The sequence below is a fragment of the Phyllostomus discolor genome, chromosome 2 (genome assembly GCF_004126475.2).
Source record: "Phyllostomus discolor isolate MPI-MPIP mPhyDis1 chromosome 2, mPhyDis1.pri.v3, whole genome shotgun sequence".
Classification (NCBI taxonomy): Eukaryota; Metazoa; Chordata; class Mammalia; order Chiroptera; family Phyllostomidae; genus Phyllostomus; species Phyllostomus discolor.
In genome coordinates, this window is record NC_040904.2 from 44,929,882 (window position 1) to 44,948,933 (window position 19,052).

Consider the following 19,052-nt stretch of genomic DNA (forward strand, 5'->3'; position numbering starts at 1 on the left):
GATCAGAGTAGGGGTTCCTGCAAAGTGACCCACTATGCTAGGGTGGGTGCTAGTGTTTTCCCTGGATTCTCTTTTCTTACTAGAGAAGCTAGAGACATAGGGGAGACCTCTCCACATGGTACTGCCCTGTCCTGGCAGAGGGACAAGTGAAATCAATGTGTAGCCACTTTTGTTACCTCCCTAATGCAATCTGCCTTGGCCTCTGCAGTAGAGGGAGGTGCTTAATGCTCACCTTCATGTTCCAAGCTTCTCTCAGAGGTGTCTTGTTCTTGAATAGTTGTTGGTTTTTCTTGTGTGGGGAAAGCAAAGTTAGGGACAACCTGTGTCATCTTGTTGATGTCACTTGCTTCTTTAACATTTGATTTCATTTGCATCTAGGGTCTTCTCTTTTACATTCCCAAATTTTCAAAGTCTCTGTGACATTAAGATTACTTTACAGGATGTTTAGATTGTGTATAACACATATACATTTTACAAAGTATAATCTAGTACTCTACCAATTTCAGGTAACGTTCACTTCTAGGGTTATCACTTATATTAATATCTTCTTGTTGGGTACATTGTTTTTATAGTTAGTCCTCTTACTTTTCACATGTTATACTATATCTTATGTGGGTCAAATTATAAAAATAATACATATTCTGAAATTAATTTTAACTCAGTACCATAACCATTATACTATAATCACTGTTACCTCAGTATGATAATTCATAGAATTTCATATCTAGCAGTAGTATTAATTGAATTAGTGTACATATATATTCCCATTCATACTTAAGAATTCTTTTATAATATAAAATCCTTTTTACTTTGGCAGGAACTAGGTAGGGCATACCAATCAATGTGCTATGGACATCTTTTTTGGTTAAAATTTGGCTTTATACTGTTTTCATGAATTTGAAAAATCAGAAATGACAAGTAATTATTTTTGAAGACATATACTTTTATTTTCGTAACTTGATTCTGTTCCACCATTTTATTTCAATTTGATGGTATATATTTCTTTTTTAGTATTAGACAAAAGATATGTCTCACGGCTTTTTGGAAGACATTTAATGATTTGTCATTTTTCCCATACAACAGTAGTCATAATTTCAGTTTATTTTGATAGTGGGTTCAGAGCTTGCTTGAACTATAATTATAACTTTGCACATTGTTTAAAAATAGGTGCTATGTGCCAGGACTGGTATGGCTCAGTTGGCTGGGCACTGTCCCACAAAGTAAAATGTCACCAGTTCGATTCCTAGTCAGGGCACATGCCTGGGTTGCAGCTGAGAGGCAAATGTTGGATGAATGTTTCTCACATCAGTGTTTCACTCCTTCTCTTTCTCCCCCCTCTCCCCTGTCTCTAGAATGAATGAACGAACGAATGAATGAATAAATGAAAGAAATCTAAAAATAGATGCTGTGTTTTTATATGTGAATTATATTTCAATAAAGCTGTTACAGAACAAAGCAAAATAGGTGGTGTATATAGATGATCCTGACCACTTGGAACTCATATTACTACAAGCAGATATCCAAAAAGAAGCCATAATTTAAATGACTTGAATCATATAAAAAATATTGCTGTTAAATCTAAAGTGAACCCAAAGTGCTATTTTGATAGACGGGGTATTTGTTTAGTCTTGTTGTTCAACATCAGGGTCATTGTTTGAGAAACAGAATGATCTTAATTATCAAGTATGGTTGAAGAACTGGATGTTTTGGATATTGTTTTCTTGATAACTGCATGTTAAAATGTTAAACATCAAATCTAGGAGGAAAAGGTGCCATGCCTTTAATTTATATTGAAATTACTATAAATTAGTATAAATTGAAATTGGTATATATTGAATTAGTATAATTAAATTAATATATATTGAAATTAATCTAAATTCAATATAAGTTTATGACAATTTATATTGAGATATAATTCACATACCATAAAATTCACCCTTTTAAAGTGTACAGGTCAGTGGTTTTTAGTGTATTTACAGAGTTATGCAACCATCACCACAGTTAAGCCATGCCCGTTTAAAGGAAATGTTTACAAATTGTGATGCTTATATCAGAAAACAGAGCATTTTGAACGTAATTTCTTAAAGTTCATTTGAACTTTACTTTTACTTTTAGAAATAAAGAGACTAACCTGAATTAACTTTAGATTTATTAAGCCCATTTGTATTTAGTGGGGATTTATTTATTTTGTTCTTGTTATGTGTTTAGTATAGACCATCAAGAATGAGAATCCATGCTCTCGCTCCCTTTAGATGAGTTTACGGTTATTGTCAAAGCTGAGTTCTTCACTTTTTCTGAATAGTAAAATTGATAATGCACAAAGTGAAGCTAGCCATTTCCCTGTATCAGTTTGAAGTTAGGAATGATAAACTCCAAATAATATCTTTAATATGAGTATTAACATCTAGTGAAGTTTTGCAGAAAGAATGGATTTTCTGTTATACTGGCTCTAAGCCAGCTAAGACAGTTTTGAAGTTGGCCTTTCTATAAAGAAAGACAGCACCTAGGAGTATAATATCTAAATATAGAAAGAAATACAGTAGCAAAAACTTTTTGTATGTACTTTTTTCTCCCTCCTTTCCTGATGCTCTAATAAATATTGTCCCAGAATGATGAGAACATATCTTAGAATTTTGTTTTATTTTAAGGTAGAATGCAGAAGGAGTTCCTGAGTGTTATTTTTCTTGCTTCTTTATTCTAGCCTCTGACTGGTTAAGGAGGAAACATACTCTTTTGCCATTAATCTCACCAGCGTTGTGTGCTGCTGTGTGTCCCAGGGGCGTCTTGTTTGTCAACTTTTAGACCCTGTTTACTGAATGTTTAGCTCTTTAATTCTCCTCCCCAGGGCTTTCTGTGCTGAACTGAAATATATAATTATCTTCCCTAGAATATTGTTTTTAACAACACATTAGAGAGTGCAGGCACTGGCAAATATGACACTTTCTTTAAATTCATTAGAGTTACTTTGTTACTCTTACTTTATGTTTCTTATAGTAAAGCTTCATTAATCTGTTTCTTTTACTTGGCTAGTAATTGGTAATCACAAATATGTGATGGGTTATTGATTAAAATGAAACTAACATGAAAAATACTCTGATAAATATGAAGCAGAGGTGGGAAATGATGCAAAATTACATTTGTAGATATGAGAAAAAATAAATGGATATGGATTTCCCCCCAGGATATTGTAAATGCTGTTTACTGAAAAGTGGCATCTGGTTGTGCTGACTTGCAGCCAGTGTGTTTATCATCTGTCCCCTTCCAGGACTTCAGATGAGACAAGATCCTATCTATCCCACTCCTTTCAGAATCTTCCTTGACCTTTTCATGGAGCTTGGCATGAAAGGCCACACCTGTGGATGAACCATTGAGCCCTTTTCACAGTTGATGTGATGATACACATGTACAGAGATTATTCATTTAGTAAAAAAAAATATATATATATAATAATACCAGCAGGTACATAGAATTAGCACAGTTTTTGTATTTTTAAAAAAAGAATGTCTAAATTAGTGAATGATTCAAGGCAATACAAAATGTAAATGAAAACTTGGAAAACATTTAATTTTGCCAGTCATACAGGATTTAGGTCAGAAGGCTGAGTTTTAATTCTGACTCTGTCACTTATTAGCTGTGGGACCTTCAGCAAATAATTTAACTTACTCAACTTTTCTTATTTGTAAAAGAAGTATTAGGAGAATTAAGGTAGTATATATATAAAAAGGTTTTCACTGTTTTTAATACACTTATCAGTTGAAATAGAAAAAAGATGACATATTTAGCAGACTGGATTTAATGGGTGTTTGGAATGTTCTAAATGTTTTTTTTTTCTTTCTCTTATAGAGATCTTTTATTTAGCCAGGTGTATGACAAATTAAGTGAGAATTCAGTGGCCAAAGGAGTGTTTTTGGAGTGCCTTGAACCATATATTTTAAGTGATAAATTGGTGGGGATCACACCCCAGGTAATGAAAGACTTGATTGTTCACTTCCAAGATAAAAAGTTAATGGAGAATGTGGAAGCGCTCATTGTACATATGGATATAACCAGCTTAGATATTCAGCAGGTGAGTTGACAGACATTCTCCTAACTTATGGAGTAAATATCATTCCTTTATTGATTATACAGGATGGGGCAAAAGTAGGTTTACAGTTGAGAGTATGCTTTTGCCCACCCTGTATTTACTGACATCGGGCCTCACTCTGCCGTCTTTCAACCCAGTTACTCGTGGAGCACTTTTGGTGAGGTGTCATAAGCTTGTATTTGTCAGTGTTTCTTAGAACTGTTCTGTATTGACTGATCCTTCTTTATCTTTTTGTTCATGACCATAGTTTTCTTCCAGCAAGTGGGTTTCAATTATGAGTACTTTTGCACAAATAGTAAAATATTTGTACTTTTAAGAGTATGATACCATTTTAAATAAAAGATTATTTCTAAGTTCACAGTTGATAATTTTCGCACATTGAGTTTTGAAATATTATAAGAAGCAAATTAAGATGCCTCATTTTGATCTGCCAGCCCATTGTTTGATAATTTACAATATAGCTGAGGTTTCTATAGTAAGTTTTCAATCCTCAATTGAGGAGCAGTATGTATTCTGGCCTAAGGCATTTCACAGTTTAATTCTCTGTTCCCATACAGTCCTAATGATGAGTGTGCTGCTCAGAGGCACAGAGGTGCAAAGTGCTAAGCCCTACTGAGCTAAAATATGGGTAACTTACGAAGATTGTAGCTAGACCAAAAGTTTTCTTTTAATGAAGGGTTTGGAGAAATGATTATTGTTTTCTTCTGGAAGCTTTTTATGCACAGCTGAAAGTTCGCAAAGTAAAGCCAGGTCCTCTTTTTTATACGCCTTTCTATTATACAGGTGGCCTGGCAGTCTTCACAGTCTGATAATCGGTCTAATGGTTCGAGAGCATATCAGGCTGGCTTCATCTGCCTATCCCCAATGTAGGCGAAATTTCTAATTTCTTCTCTTTCTAATATTTTTAGCTTTTCCCTAATACTGTGTAAGTAAATTCTAATCTTTTTCATGTTAAAACAGTTTTAAAAACCTTTCCCTCAGTTTCCCTTCTCTCCATATCAGTCCTGCTTCCCTTCTTTCCCCAGGTTACTACCGGGTCTCACTCTTCACAGTCACAGACTTCTGGAAAGCACTGTCTAGGTTGCTGTTTCCATTTTTTTAACATTCTAATAACTCTTCAACTTTGCTTTCACCTCAGTTAGCAATGACCTCCATGTCCACTGTATCAACCCATATTTTTCAAATTTTATTGACTCTTTCAACAGCATTTCTTCATTACTTCAAGGAGCATTTATTGAGTGTCAAGCTCTGAGGGTGCCTCAGTGACCCTGGTAAACAAGACTTGGCCTCTCACAAGGCCTACATTTTAGCAGAAAGTTTGACAATAAACAGATAAATAAGTAAACAAATCAGAACTATCCAAAAACAAGTGTTACGTTAAAAGTCAAACAGGCAGTCTGGTAGGGAGAGCATGAGTCTACTTCAGGTTGGCTCATTATAGAAAGGCTTTCTGAGGAAGTAACACTGAGGCTGAAATCTGAATGACAAGAAGGAGTTAGTGGTGCAAAAGTCAGATCTTAGGAAAGAAGATTGTTGTAGGTAAAGGCAACAGCTAATGAAAGAAAATACACACACACATGTTTATATGTGTGCCTTAGGTGTTTAAGTAACAGATAAAAGTCAGACAGACATGGAGCTTCTTTAAAAGAGAGATAGACCTTTCAGGGCAAGGTAAAATTTTAAGCAAGAGCATTCTGATTTGCTTTAGGGGTAACAAAATGAGGGGTGAGGGTCAAGTACAGAAGAAGCAAGGAGACTAGTTAGGAGGTGGTCCTGACCTGTGATGATAGCAGTGAGATGGAGAGAGGTGGCCTGATTTAGGATATGTTTTGGAGGTAAAATTGGTTTGCTGAGGAATTGGATGGGCAGGGGTTGGGGGTGGAGGGGAACAGAATTTGAGGATGATTCCTAGTCTTTTGGCTCGAAAAACAAAGTAGTAATTTCTTAAAGAAGTTTGGAAGGCTGGGGTAGGTCTAAGTTTGAGTGACAAAATCAGGAATTCTGTTTTGCCACTTGAGATAGCTACTAGATATTTAGGTAAAGATAGCAAGTAAGTGATTAGATATATATTTCAGAGGGTAGATTAGGGCTGAAGCTGTAAATGTGTTAGTCATCAGTAAAGACATGTTATCATGGCCCTGGCTGAGAGGGAGGGTAGTGAGAGAAGAGGTACAAGAACATGCCTTTGTCTAGAAAGGCTCTCCCATGACCCCTCACTTGTTTTTCTTCTGATCTCTGCTGCCCCTTATCATTGTCTCTTGCTAACCTCTATTCTCCTCTAGTCCTGTCCTCATCACTCTGCAGTGTAGTATGGCTCTCACTATACTGTAGGAACAGAATACAGAGTACTCTATGCTTCAGTCATCTCTATTCCTCTTCCTAAATATTTTCTCAAATTGATTTCTCTCCAGTCTTAGTCATTTACAGCTCCTTACTGTTTTTGCCTGCAGAGTTCCCAGTTACCATCTGTGCTTTGGCTCACATACATGCATCCTTTAGGTACTAGCTTAAATATGGCTCCCTCAAGGATAACCTTCTGAATACTCCAGACCATATCAGTTCTTTTGTAACACTTGTCATAGTTGTAAATGAATTATTTATGTAATTGAGTATCTTCCCTAAGTCGCAGTTCACATGCCATTTTGTGTCCCTCCCTTCTTTTAGTGTCCAAGATGAGCGGAAGTTCTGTAAGGGTAGAGACCAGGTCTGGGTTTGTCTTATCCATCACTTTATTCCTAATAATGCCTAGAAGAGGACCTGCATGTAGGTGTCTAGTAAATATTTGTAGGACTATTAACCAAAGGTAAAATGAATATGGAAAAAGAAAGATTAGAGATGAAATAAAATTAGACAGCGGAGGATGTTTAAAAGTAACTATTAAAAGTAGTATTGAACTCAGAGCAGCTCTTACCATGGCCCTTGTATTTGAGTACTTCAATGTCAGTTTTTTTCAGAGAATGAACAAGAAAAATTAGGGAGGAGAATTCAAGATCTTCTCCATTCTGAAAGGTTTAAGGGTAATAATTGGTTAGAGTTATTGAATTGTATGGACCAAGCAACTTTTCCTTTTTACAGGTAGTTCTCATGTGTTGGGAAAATCGTCTATATGATGCTATGATCTATGTTTACAACAGAGGCATGAATGAATTTATTAGTCCAATGGAGGTAAGACACTTCCTATTTTGGACACATTTAATATTGTTTAATGATTTTTCCCTGTTCTTTACTTGCATTTAATTGTTTCTCTTCTCATGCAGTCATTTAAAAATTTCTTGTAGATTTATTAGACTTGTATAATTACTTGTAGATTTATATACAAGTAGACTTGTATCTACTTGGGAATTTGTTAAGTAATCTTTAATTTCATATTTTCTGCTGTTGCTTTTTTATATTTGCATAATTAGGTATTTAAATCCTAAGGAACACTATACAAAATTAAAAGTAATACATGCCTGTTAGACTTTAAGTTTTTTAAAGAATTTTTGATATTACATTAGCTTTTCCAAAAGATATTAGAAATTTATCACATATAGTTACTGTATACAGTAAATATGCTATTGAGTAACACCCTTTATAGGTATCTTCTGCTGGGGGGCAGCCCTGAAAATGTTGGGGGTTCACGATTTGTTCATTGCTGATTTGCTTTTCCAAGTTTAGAATTTTATAACATTCATTATGTAAGAATAATGTCTTATTCTCCTTACCATTAGAAAGGAGCATCTAAAGAGCATTTTAAAAAGAAAAAAACAAACGAACCCATATCTACCTAGTTCGTTGTCTTATACAGGGTCCGGCAGAAGTAACATCTGCTTGAGTGTGGTTGGTAGGGTATGTGAATGTCTCGCATGAGATGACAGCAGTTCGAACATTTCACCTAAAATGTCATATGGTATGCTAGAGTGTGATATTGTTATGTTACAGAATTACATGCTTATGATTTTGCAGTAAAAGATTTTGTAATAAAGAAGTTATTTGTGCCAGGTCCTGTATTTGAAGACAGAGTTGTGGATAATGGAATGTGCCCTTCCAGCCCATTGCTTTATTACAGTGACTAATCACCTGGGTCAGAAAAGTCAGGATTTGCTGAAAGCATCCAGTCAACTTTTTTGCATATTTAACTGGCCATCCAAAACTCAAAACTCTCTTCAGCATTACTGTCAGCAGTAATTCCATGATAGCTCAGTCTTCCTTAAACACTTTTAGCTTGGTAGGTTAGTATCCCTCTAATTCATAACTCCTTCAGTTTTGTATGCACCTTTCCTTTTATAAAATGTCTGTTTATAAAATGAGAGCCACAGCTCTACTCCCCTGCTTTTGACCCTGGTTGTGTGTCAGGTATTTACACTTGAACACCTATCATTGTTTCCTCACCCAGGTGCAGTGCTTCCCTGAGAAAGAGCTGCCTGTCAGTGAGGTCCAGGGCCTCAGTGCAGCAGAAACGTTTCCTGCCTCACCACTAAAGCACAGTTAGGAAGAATTAATGCACTTCCTGCTTTCTCTCAAAATAATTCCTAAAAACAGATTCTAATTTGATGCATTCTGTGTTGATAAAAATGATTGCTGTTTTTTTTTGTTATTGTTGCTTTTGAAGTTTTTATTTTGTGTGGTTTTTTTTGTTCTTCAAAATCTGGTTTGCATTTGTACCTGTATGTCTCAGATGGAACATTGAGGTTGCCTTGTTTAAAGTAGTTTTCAAGTTTAATGACTTTCAGCAGGAGCCTGGTATTTGCTATTAAATAGTCATTTGGAGATTTTAGCAGTGGGAGGTTAGATGCATTCTATGAATCTCTTATACTTTTCAGTATAAGGAAATCTCTTTTCAGTGTTTAAAGTTTAGTTATTTTAATACTTAATGAGGTATAAATTAAGGGGAGGTGTCCTGTCTTTTGAAATTTTTTAGAATGAAAAACAGAGTGATCACATTTGAGATGACTACCCTAGTCTCTGAAATCTTTCGTTCTAGTTTTGGCTGCCTCTGACGTAAAAGTAGTGCCTCTGGTCCAGAGGAAAAACTTTTCCTTTATCAATTTAGGTCGTCCCAATGGTGGTGGGAGGGCTGTGAATTAACTGATAATAGGAGAAAAGATAAGGTTTATTTACTTATGTACTGGGAGCTTACAGGAATGAGTAACTCCCTGAACAGCCAGAGCTAAGAGTATATACCAGTTTAACAAAAATTCTGTGGGGAGGGATTTCGAGCTTTATGAAAAAGTATAGATGGTTTATTGGGCTTTTTGATGCTAATGTACAGCTGCATTTGCACTTTCCAATGCTAAGGGTCGGTCTTCTCTGAAACAAAAATCTCCCTTTCAGGAAGGCCGCTTAGTTTTGCCATTAATCTTACTGTATTTTCAGAGACTCTGCTTAAATTGAGATGATGTTGCTTTCTGTGGCTGCTGATTGTTCAGATGTTTTCAGTTTAAAGTAATCCTCATTACCATTTTGGTGGGTTATTAATCCCTTCACTTGCTTTCCAGTTTTTAAGAGACCTAAGGATATCTTATATCAGAAATTATAACCTCAAAAAAGACCTTCATTGAACTGATGTTTGTGAAATGGCTTCTGTCAATGAGGAGCATGACAACAACTGTCTCCCAGTGATTCTTCTCCAACGATTATGTCTATGTCAAAGTCTTTATATTTCATCTTAGCAGCGTTTGACTAATTCAACCAGAGAAAAGTGGTTAATAGCATAAGAGTATTATCTTTTAAAAATATTCTTTAAAAAAATGATGGTGATTGTTTTCCTGTTTCATTTTCATGCAGAAACTTTTCAAAGTCATTGCTCCTCCTCTGAATGCAGGAAAGACTCTAACAGGTATTTTCTAAGCCTTAATTTTTTTTCTCTTTTTTTCTCTGTATTGTAAGGTTTACCTAAATTTCATAAAATTCACCAATTTTATCATGCAGTGTAAATTTTGGTAATTGTGTATAATCATGTAACCACCACAATTAAATTATGGAAGTAACTGTGTACACAGTTCCTTCATAGTAAAAAGTTTCTTCCTGCCCCTTTGTGCATTGTCCTTAGCTGAGAGGCCTACCTTCAGACAATCACTGATTATTTTCTGTCACACATTTCATATAAGTGGAATCCTAGTGTAGGTAATCTTTGGTGTTCTATTTCTTTCATTTAGCATATTTTGGAGATACATGCATGTTATTGCATGTATTGACATTTCATTCCCATTTACTGCTGAGTGGTATTTCATGAATTGAAATACCATCATTTCTTTATCCATTTACCACTTGATGGACATCTGAGTTGCCTCCAGTTTAGAGCTATTATAAGTAATGTTACAACATTTGTGATGAATTTTGTTTTTAATTAAACTTTTTATTGTAAGGAAATTAGAGATTCACATGCAGTTGTAAGAAATAACACAATGGATCCTGTTTACTCTTTATTCATTTTCCCCAATGATAACATCTCACAAAACTAAAGTACAATATCACAACCAGATATTCACATAGATAAAATCAAGATATAGAACAGTTTCAACACCACAAGTATCCCGTATGTTGCCCTATTCCCCATCACTGATCCGTAGCTAGGAATAAATTTTTATGTGGGTATATGCATTCATTTTCTTGGGCAGCTACCTAGGATTGGAATGGATGGATTTTATGGTAAATTATGTTTACTTTCTAAGGTACTACTATATAGTTTTTCAAAATGGCTGTATCATTTTTATATATGAGAATTCCATGTATCGGTTGCTCCATACCTGTGCAAGCACTTGATATAATCCTTTAAAAATGTTATTTATTGATGAGAGAGAAACATTGATTTGTTATTCCACTTATCTATGCATGCATTGGCTTCTTGTATGTGCCCTGACCAGAGATCAAACCTGCAACTTTGGCACATCAGGATGATGTTCCAACCAGCTGAGCTACCTGGCCTGGGCCTGTACTGTCAATCTTTCTAAGTCTCTTGAACATTTTAGCAACTCTACTGGCTATATGGTATCTCATTGTGATTTTTACTTTTATTTCCCTGGTAGTGATGTTGAGCATCCTTTCATGGGCTATTGCCCATTCACATAACTTCTTTGGTGAATTTTTAAGACTTTTTGAGGGGTAGGGTCCAGGTGTTATTTAAGTTTGTATTATTGAGTTTTAAGAGTTCCAAGTGAGTGAACTCCCACCAGAACCTATAAAGTTCTTTATGCAGTCTGGATACAAGCTCTTTTTCAGAATATGTCTTGCAAAATTTTTCTTCCAATCTGTAGTTTACCTTTTTGTTTTCTTAAGCATGTTTTTCAGAGAATGGAAGTTGTTAATCTTTATAAAGTCCCTCTTGTTCATTTTTTCTTATGTGGTTTAGACTTTTGGTGTTCTGTTTAAGGAATCTTTGTCCAATTCAGTATCATAAATATTTTCTTCTGTTTCTTTCTTCTAGAAATTTGGTAGTTTTAGTACTTGCATTTAGGTCTATAATCCATTTTGAGTTACTTTTCCTATATGATGCAAAATCAGGTTCAAGGATTTTTTTTCCCTAGAGCTATCAGTTGTTTCTTTACCACTTTTTGAAAAGATTATCTTGTTTCCATTGAATTACCTTGACACCTTTTTGTCAAAAATTTTTAACAAGATTTTTTTAATCAATTGAGCATATCAGTATGGTTCTGTTTTTGTGTTCTCTGTTATATTCCACTGATTTATGTGTTTATATTTATGGCATAACATTCTATCTTATTAATTATTGTAGCTTAAGAATGAGTCTTAAAGTCAGGTACCTTAATTTCTCCAACTTAGTTTTTCTTTTTCAAAATTGGCTTAGCTAGTGTGAAACTTAAAATCAGCTCATTAGTTCTTTAAAACAGTTTATTAGAATTTGTTTGGGATTGCATTGACTCTGTAAATTAATTTGGGGAGGACTGCCCTCTTAACACTACTGAGCCGTATAATTATGGATGCAGTATGTTTCTCCATCTATTTTGGTCTTTTAAAATTAGTTTGTTTTCTCAAAATGCAGGAAGGCAGTTGGAATTTTGATAAAGATTGCTTTGAATGGATACATGAATTTGGGGAGTATTGCTATTTTTAACATTATTAAGTTTTCCTATCAGTAAACACAGGGTGTCTTTTCATTTATTTATGTTTTGTTTCAATTTCTTTCAATGATGTTTTGCAGTTTTCAGTGGACAAGCCATAGGCTTCTATTGTTAAATCTATTTCTAAGTATTTTACTTATTCTGATGCTATTATAAATGGTTTTTAATTTCAGTTTTGGAATGTTTATTGCTAGTGTATAAAAATAAAATTGATTTTTACATATTGATCTTATGTCCTGCATTCTTGCTGAATTCATTTATTCTAATTTTAATGGAATTTTTAGAATTTTCTAAATATATAATCATGTCATCTATAAGTAGAGATAGTTTTACTTCTTCCATTCTCATATGCATTTATTTTATTATTTATTTCTTCCCTAATTGGCCTCTCTAGAATTTCCAGAACAGTGTTGAACAGAAATAGCAAGAGTGAACGTTCTTATCTTTTTCCTGACCTAAGGGAGAAAGAAAGCATTTGGTCTTTCACTATTAAATGCGATGTTAAGTGTGGGTTTTTTGGAGATGGCCTTATCAGTTTGAGGTAGTGTCTTATTCCTAGTTTATGGAATATTTTTAACATGAAAGAGTTTTATGAAATGCTTTTTCTGCATTAGGATAATCTTGTGACTTTTTGTCCTTTATCGATATATTCTTTTTTTTAAAGGTTTTATTTATTTTTAGAGAGGGAATGGAAGGAGAAACAGAGAGAGAGAGAAACATCAATGTGTGGTTGCTGGGGGTCATGGCCTGCAACCCAGGCATGTACCCTGACTGGGAATCGAACCTGTGACACTTTGGTTCGCAGTCCAAGCTCAATCCACTGAGCTACGCCAGCCAGGGCCTTTAATGATATATTCTTTATTGATATGTTCTATAAGATAAGTTGATTTTTGTATGTTAAACCAATCTTACATTCTTGGGATAATACTACTTGGTCATGGGGTACACACACACACATTTTACATATTGCTCATATTGAGTTTGCTAGTATTTTCTTTCAAGTATTTTAATGTATGTATTCATAAAGGATACTGTTGTGTTGTTTTATTTTCTTTTCATATTTTTTTCTGGTCTTATTATCAAGTATACTCGATATCTTGGTATACCCACCTCATATAATGAGTTAGAAGTTTTTTTGGAAGGGTTTGTAAAGGATTGGTGCTAATTCTTTCAGTGTTTGCTAGAATTCATTAATAAAGCCACGTGGGAATATTCTTTGTTGGAAGTATTAAAATTATTAATTTGGTCTCTACTTGTTATGTCTATGCAGATTATCTATTCCTTCTTGAATCAGTTTGGTAACATTTCATCTGTGTTATCTAACTTGTTGGTGCATAGTGCATACGGTATTCTCTTGTAATTTATTGTGTAAGGTCAGTAGTGATATCTCTTACTACTGATTGTTGTAATTTGGGTCTTCTCTCCTTTTCTTGGTCTGCCTAGCTAAAGGTTTATCGGTTTTGTTGGTCTTTTCAAAAAACCAATTTTGATTTTATTGATGCTCTTTATTTTTTGTTCCTCTTTTATTTATTTCAATCTTTATTCACTCTATTTTGCTTTGGGTTTAATTTGCACTTTTTTTGTTTGTTGAGGTGGAAATTTAGATGATTGATTAGAAATCTGTTTTTTTTTAATAGATTTTTACAGCTACAAATAACTCTCTGAGCAGTGCTTTTGCTGCATCCCATAAGTGTTGGTATGTTGTATCTTCATTTTCATTCATCTCAGAGTATTTTCTAATTTCCCTTGTGATACTGGTTAGTTAGAAGTATATTGTTTAATTTCCACATACTTGTGAATTCTCACTTTTTCTTCTGATGCTGATTCCTAATTTTATTCCATCATGGTCAGAGAACATGCTTTGTATAATTTCCATCTTTTTAAATTTATTGAAATTTGTTTTACAGTCTTAACATATGGTTTCTTCTGAAGAATGTTCCATGTGCTCTTAAAAATATGTTGAATGTATTTTACTTGTGATTAGCGTGTTCTGTAGATGTTTGCTAGGTCTTGTTGGCTAGTTCTGTTCAAGGCTTCTATTTGTTGTTCATCTGCTAATTTTTCTACTCATTATTGACAGTGGAATATCAAAGTCTCCAAATATTGAATTGTCCATTTCTTACTTTATCTGTTTCTGCTTTGTTTTATTTCAGAATTTTAAATGCTCCTGCAGGCAGCTTACAGTTCTGCCTTAGCCTTCACTTACTTCCTGCTTGAGCAGAGCCTCAAAGTCAGCCTTAGGTTATAGATTAGGGCTTTTTTGGGTCTTTCTTGAGCACATACATGCAAGGCCCTGTACATGTACCACCCTGTACATGCACATGCCCTTCTAGAATTTCAATAATGCATTGGGGCTTTTGATGTCCCCTGCAGTTCTCCCATTTTCCTTTTAAGTTTTTTGGTAAGTCTCTTTTTAGTCCCTTCTGATAGCACCACCTGTGGCACCTGTAAAGTTAAACAAATGCCCTGATTGTTTTTGACAAACGTCCTGAAAACAGTGTTGTTTGTATAAAGTAAGTTCATTTCAGACTCTCATGCAGTGTTCAGGGGCTTACAGAAGTGGAAACAGGGAGGTGTGGCTTTCAGCCTTGGACTGAGTGCAGTCTGTGTGACAAGCACAGCAGCAGTGGGGGACTCACATGGGAAAATCAGCACACTTTCTGGTTGGGAAACTAGAGAAAAGAAGCTAAGAATATGAACAAGTTAATACACCATTAAGGAATTACCAGTTAAAACAATAATGGGACCCAGTACACACACCTATTATTAGAACAGCCAGAGTCTGCTACACTGACAATACCAAATGCTGACCGTGATGTGGTGCAACAGAAATTCTCACTTCCTGCTGATGAGAATACAAAACGGTTTGGCCACTGTGGAAGACAGTTTGGTGACTTCTTACAAAACTAAACTTATTCTTACCATATGATCCAGCACTTGCTCTCTTTGGTATTTACTCAAATGATTTATTAACTTATGTCCACACAAAAACCTGGACACAGATGTTTATAGTAGCTTTCTTCATAATCAACAAAATTTGCAATCAACCAAGATGCTCGTTAGTAGATGAGTGGATGAGTAAACTGTGGTATATCCGGGTGATGGAATATTATTCAGCCCTAAAAAGAAATGAGCTATCAAGCCATGAAAAGACATGGGGGAAACATACATATATTCCTAAGTGAAAGAAGACAATCTGAAAGGGTACATACTGTATAATTCCAGTTCTTTGATATTGCAGAGAAGGCAAAACTATGGAGACAGTAAAAAGATCAGTGTTTGCTAGGCATTAGTGGGGATGGAGGGATGAGCAGACAGAGCACTGGATTTTTAAGGCAGTGAAACTAGAATGTACACCAGTAAGACTGAACCCTAATGTAAACAGTGGTAAATGACATGTCAGTGTAATTCATTGACAATAAGAAATGCACCATTCTGCTGCAGGATGTCGACAGCGGGCGTGATTGTGGCATGGGGATGTGAATGGGAGTGTATGGGAGTCTTTATACTTCTCTCTCATTTTTGTTGTATACCTGATTTAAACTTACCTAAAAATAAAGTTTATTAATTTAAGAAACATTTTGAATTGAAGCCGGATGTGATTATTCATTTACTTTTGAGCAATTTAAGTTTACTTGTACTCATAACAATACAGATTTAGAGTATTTATAAAAGATTACTGATTAAATGAGAGATATACACTTGCATTATGTCCCATATTTATATATCAAAAATAGAAAATCCAGCTCATCGCTCTTACCAACCACAGATTCCCATGATCTGCACACAACATGAGCTACTGATACTTCACCCACTGTTGGCGCTTCTACTCCATTCTGTTGCCCATGACTACTTGGTCTAATTATATTTCTAATTTCTTTTTACCAAAAAATAGGTTTATATTGCTAGATGGCAGAATCTTACATTTTAGGCCTATCTTAGAATACACAGGGTCCCAAGGATCATTTAGTCTCTCTCAAACATTTGTGTCCAATGGTCCTCTCAGTCCTAGAGCATTGTGGGTGGTAAGAGCCCTGTTACAAATGAGAGGCCTTTGTAGTTATGCCTTACTATTAATTAATTGGTCATGATCTAAATTGGTCAACTCATATCCTGCTCCACACCTTCCCCTAGCCTCAAGCTGTTGGTTGAGCCATAGATCTCTACCCTCAGATCTGTTTCTTCTTCATGTACCACTGAATGACTCATCGATTTTTCTGTCTGTGAAAAGAATCTAATGGGAATTCTAAAAATAATAATTAAAGTGGTCTTGTCTCAGTTTTCTGTTACTTGGGGATATACTTTATCTTAAGTAGTAAATTTAATTTTTTATCTCCATAATAATTATATTTCTGAAAAGATTTTGAGAGAGAATTGCTGAAGATACTTTTTCTATTTTAGATGAGCAAGTTGTTATGGGCAACAAGCTTCTTGTATATATCAGGTAAGAGATTTTTTATCTGTTTATCTCTGTAACACTCCTATAATTTCCCCCCTGTATTCTCAGAGGCACTGTTGTCTCTTATCTATGTAGTGCTTCTCGTTTTTCATTGTTCTTTCATGTAGAGCAGTGCCTCTCAAGCATGGCTGAGTTTGTCCCCTCTGTGTACTCTGCAAATCATTTGGCAGTGTCTAGAGACATTTTTGTTTGTCACCACTGGGGCTGGGCGAACGACCAGGGATGCTGCTAAACACCCTCCAGAGTACAGGGTAGTCCCCACAACAAAGAACTCTCTCTCTCAAAGTATCAATAGGACTGAGGTTGAGAAACCATGCTGTAGAGTACTTTACTTTTATTACCAACAACTCTGTGAGATATGTGTAGTCTATATTATATATCAAGGCAAGAGTTTTAAGTCATGAAAAAGTTAGTGACAGTAGTAAAACTGCTCCTGAAACAGAGCTCTTTGCAATAGACTATACAGGCTCAGAATTGTGTCCTGACAGAACTCTCAGGTAGATAACTGGCTGTAAGGGTGGCAGCCAGGCGGCTGAATCTCCCAGAGAATCATCATAGCTCCTACTTAGTGTCAGAGTTAAATCTGAGACCTATTTCATACTTTAAACTTCTTAGAATACGCTGGTATTCAGCTGTCTCTAATATAACACTCAAAATTGATGACTAGTTTAAAGAAGTTTAAAATTCACACACCTCCACTCCACCAAAAAAAGATTCAGAAAAAAATGAGGGCATATTCAGAAGGCGTTTTTGTAATTCAGCCCACAAGGCAAGTCATTAGCCACAAGGAAGATCTGACTTGGAGGTAAAACTGTACAATTAATTTCTCGTGAGATTCTAAGTCTTCCTGAAGGCTTGTCTGATTGCAGACACTTTCCAGACATTTTTAGCCTAGTTAATTCCCCATCTATAATCACCATTCTTAGAACCACTGGTTTAAAAGGCTCTGAGAACATCAGGCTTTCAATAGGTAAAACCTAGTTTAATGGTGCCATAGGTTTTTTTGTAGATGCTGGATATGTGACTTTTAGACAGTCTTCTTATTCCTTCTCACCCCTTTAGTGCAGCTTGGGTTTTTCTTTAAAAAATAAGAAATGTGACTTAGTCACAGATGTGTTACTTTACCACCATCCTTGCCACCCACATTCTCTGAACTGGCTATCATCTTGATCTGGGTTTGAACTAGACCTGGGTTAGAACTTAACTGACAAAAACTGAGCCTACTTAAAAATCAAACTAGTATCTTGGGTTGGAGAAACAATGTGTTAACCAGGAAGTTAGCCCCTGACAAGTCACCAGATCTTTTCTCCTTCTTTTCTTCTAGCTGTTGTCTAGCAGGTCGTGCCTATCCCCTTGGTGACATCCCTGAAGATCTTGTTCCATTGGTTAAAAACCAGGTTGGTGCTATTTTCCTAGCATTTTTACCATCTCTGCCTCTTGTTAAGGTCACTGAAGACAAACTGTATTGAGGGTTACACATGGGGCAGAGCAATCTATTAGCTATAATGGGAGAGAACCTACATGCCATCACTGAAGCCAATAATTATAGCTGAGAGAGGTTATAGAAGCTATAAAATGGTGGTGCTTTAGAGTAAATTCAGCCTGCCTCTATTTTATCCAAATGGGAATCAATGCTTCAGCAAAACACTTTGCAAGGTGAAAAAATAATCAACTTTTATTTTTCAACTTGGCAGGTTTTTGAATTTCTAATTCGCCTACATTCAGCAGAAGCTTCCCCTGAGGAAGAAATTTACCCCTATGTTCGGACTTTGCTACATTTTGACACAAGAGAATTTCTAAATGTATTAGCACTGGTAAGAGATAACATGATTTTTAAAGTGTTTTAAAAGCCAGGGTGATAATATTTTTTAAAAGAAAGACAAATAATAATCCTTATACAGGTACTAATTTTATGCCCTAGCAGTAAGTCAAGGTTTCAAATGTTTAACTTTGTTGTGCCACACAGTATTTTCTAATTCTGTACTCCCTTCTGCCCTTCCCCCGTCTTCTTTGCCTTCACCCACTCCTCCTCCTTCACCTCCCCCTCCTCCCTCCCTCTCTCTTTGTCTTGCTTTCATCTCCTTCTAACACATTCTTATAAAAAAGTTGAAGAAAGCAGGGTTAAATATGGTGCGCCTTTGATTTCATGAGTTGTCCTAGTTGACATACTAAATGTGGAAGAAGGCCCTAGAGGACGTGTGGCAGTGATGACAGCTGGGATGGAGCATGGATGTTTCCTGCTGAGAAAAATATCCTTATGTATGTTTAATTAAAGATGGATTTGGATAAGCCAGGTTTTCTATGAAAATGTTGCCAAAGAAATAGTATGCAAAACATATCATATCTTTCAAAAAATACTATTGTAGTTTTTTAAAAAGCTTTTGATAACACAGACAGTGATTATATTATAATGTTTAATGAAGCATCGGGCTCACAAATGTGTAAAACA

General features: G+C 35.3%; 1 protein-coding gene across 5 annotated transcripts in view; it reads left to right on the top strand.

The window, feature by feature from the left end:
- The window catches only part of VPS8 (VPS8 subunit of CORVET complex), a 253,795-nt gene that overhangs the window by 101,143 nt on the left and 133,600 nt on the right, over positions 1-19,052 (top strand). For all 5 annotated transcript variants that reach the window (XM_028504348.2, XM_028504351.2, XM_036017796.1 and 2 more), the window contains 6 exons: positions 3,844-4,066; positions 7,160-7,249; positions 9,851-9,902; positions 16,546-16,588; positions 17,928-18,000; positions 18,298-18,417. In XM_028504348.2, coding sequence (XP_028360149.1) covers positions 3,844-4,066; positions 7,160-7,249; positions 9,851-9,902; positions 16,546-16,588; positions 17,928-18,000; positions 18,298-18,417 — 601 coding nt within the window. The remainder of the gene's footprint in view (positions 1-3,843; positions 4,067-7,159; positions 7,250-9,850; positions 9,903-16,545; positions 16,589-17,927; positions 18,001-18,297; positions 18,418-19,052) is intronic.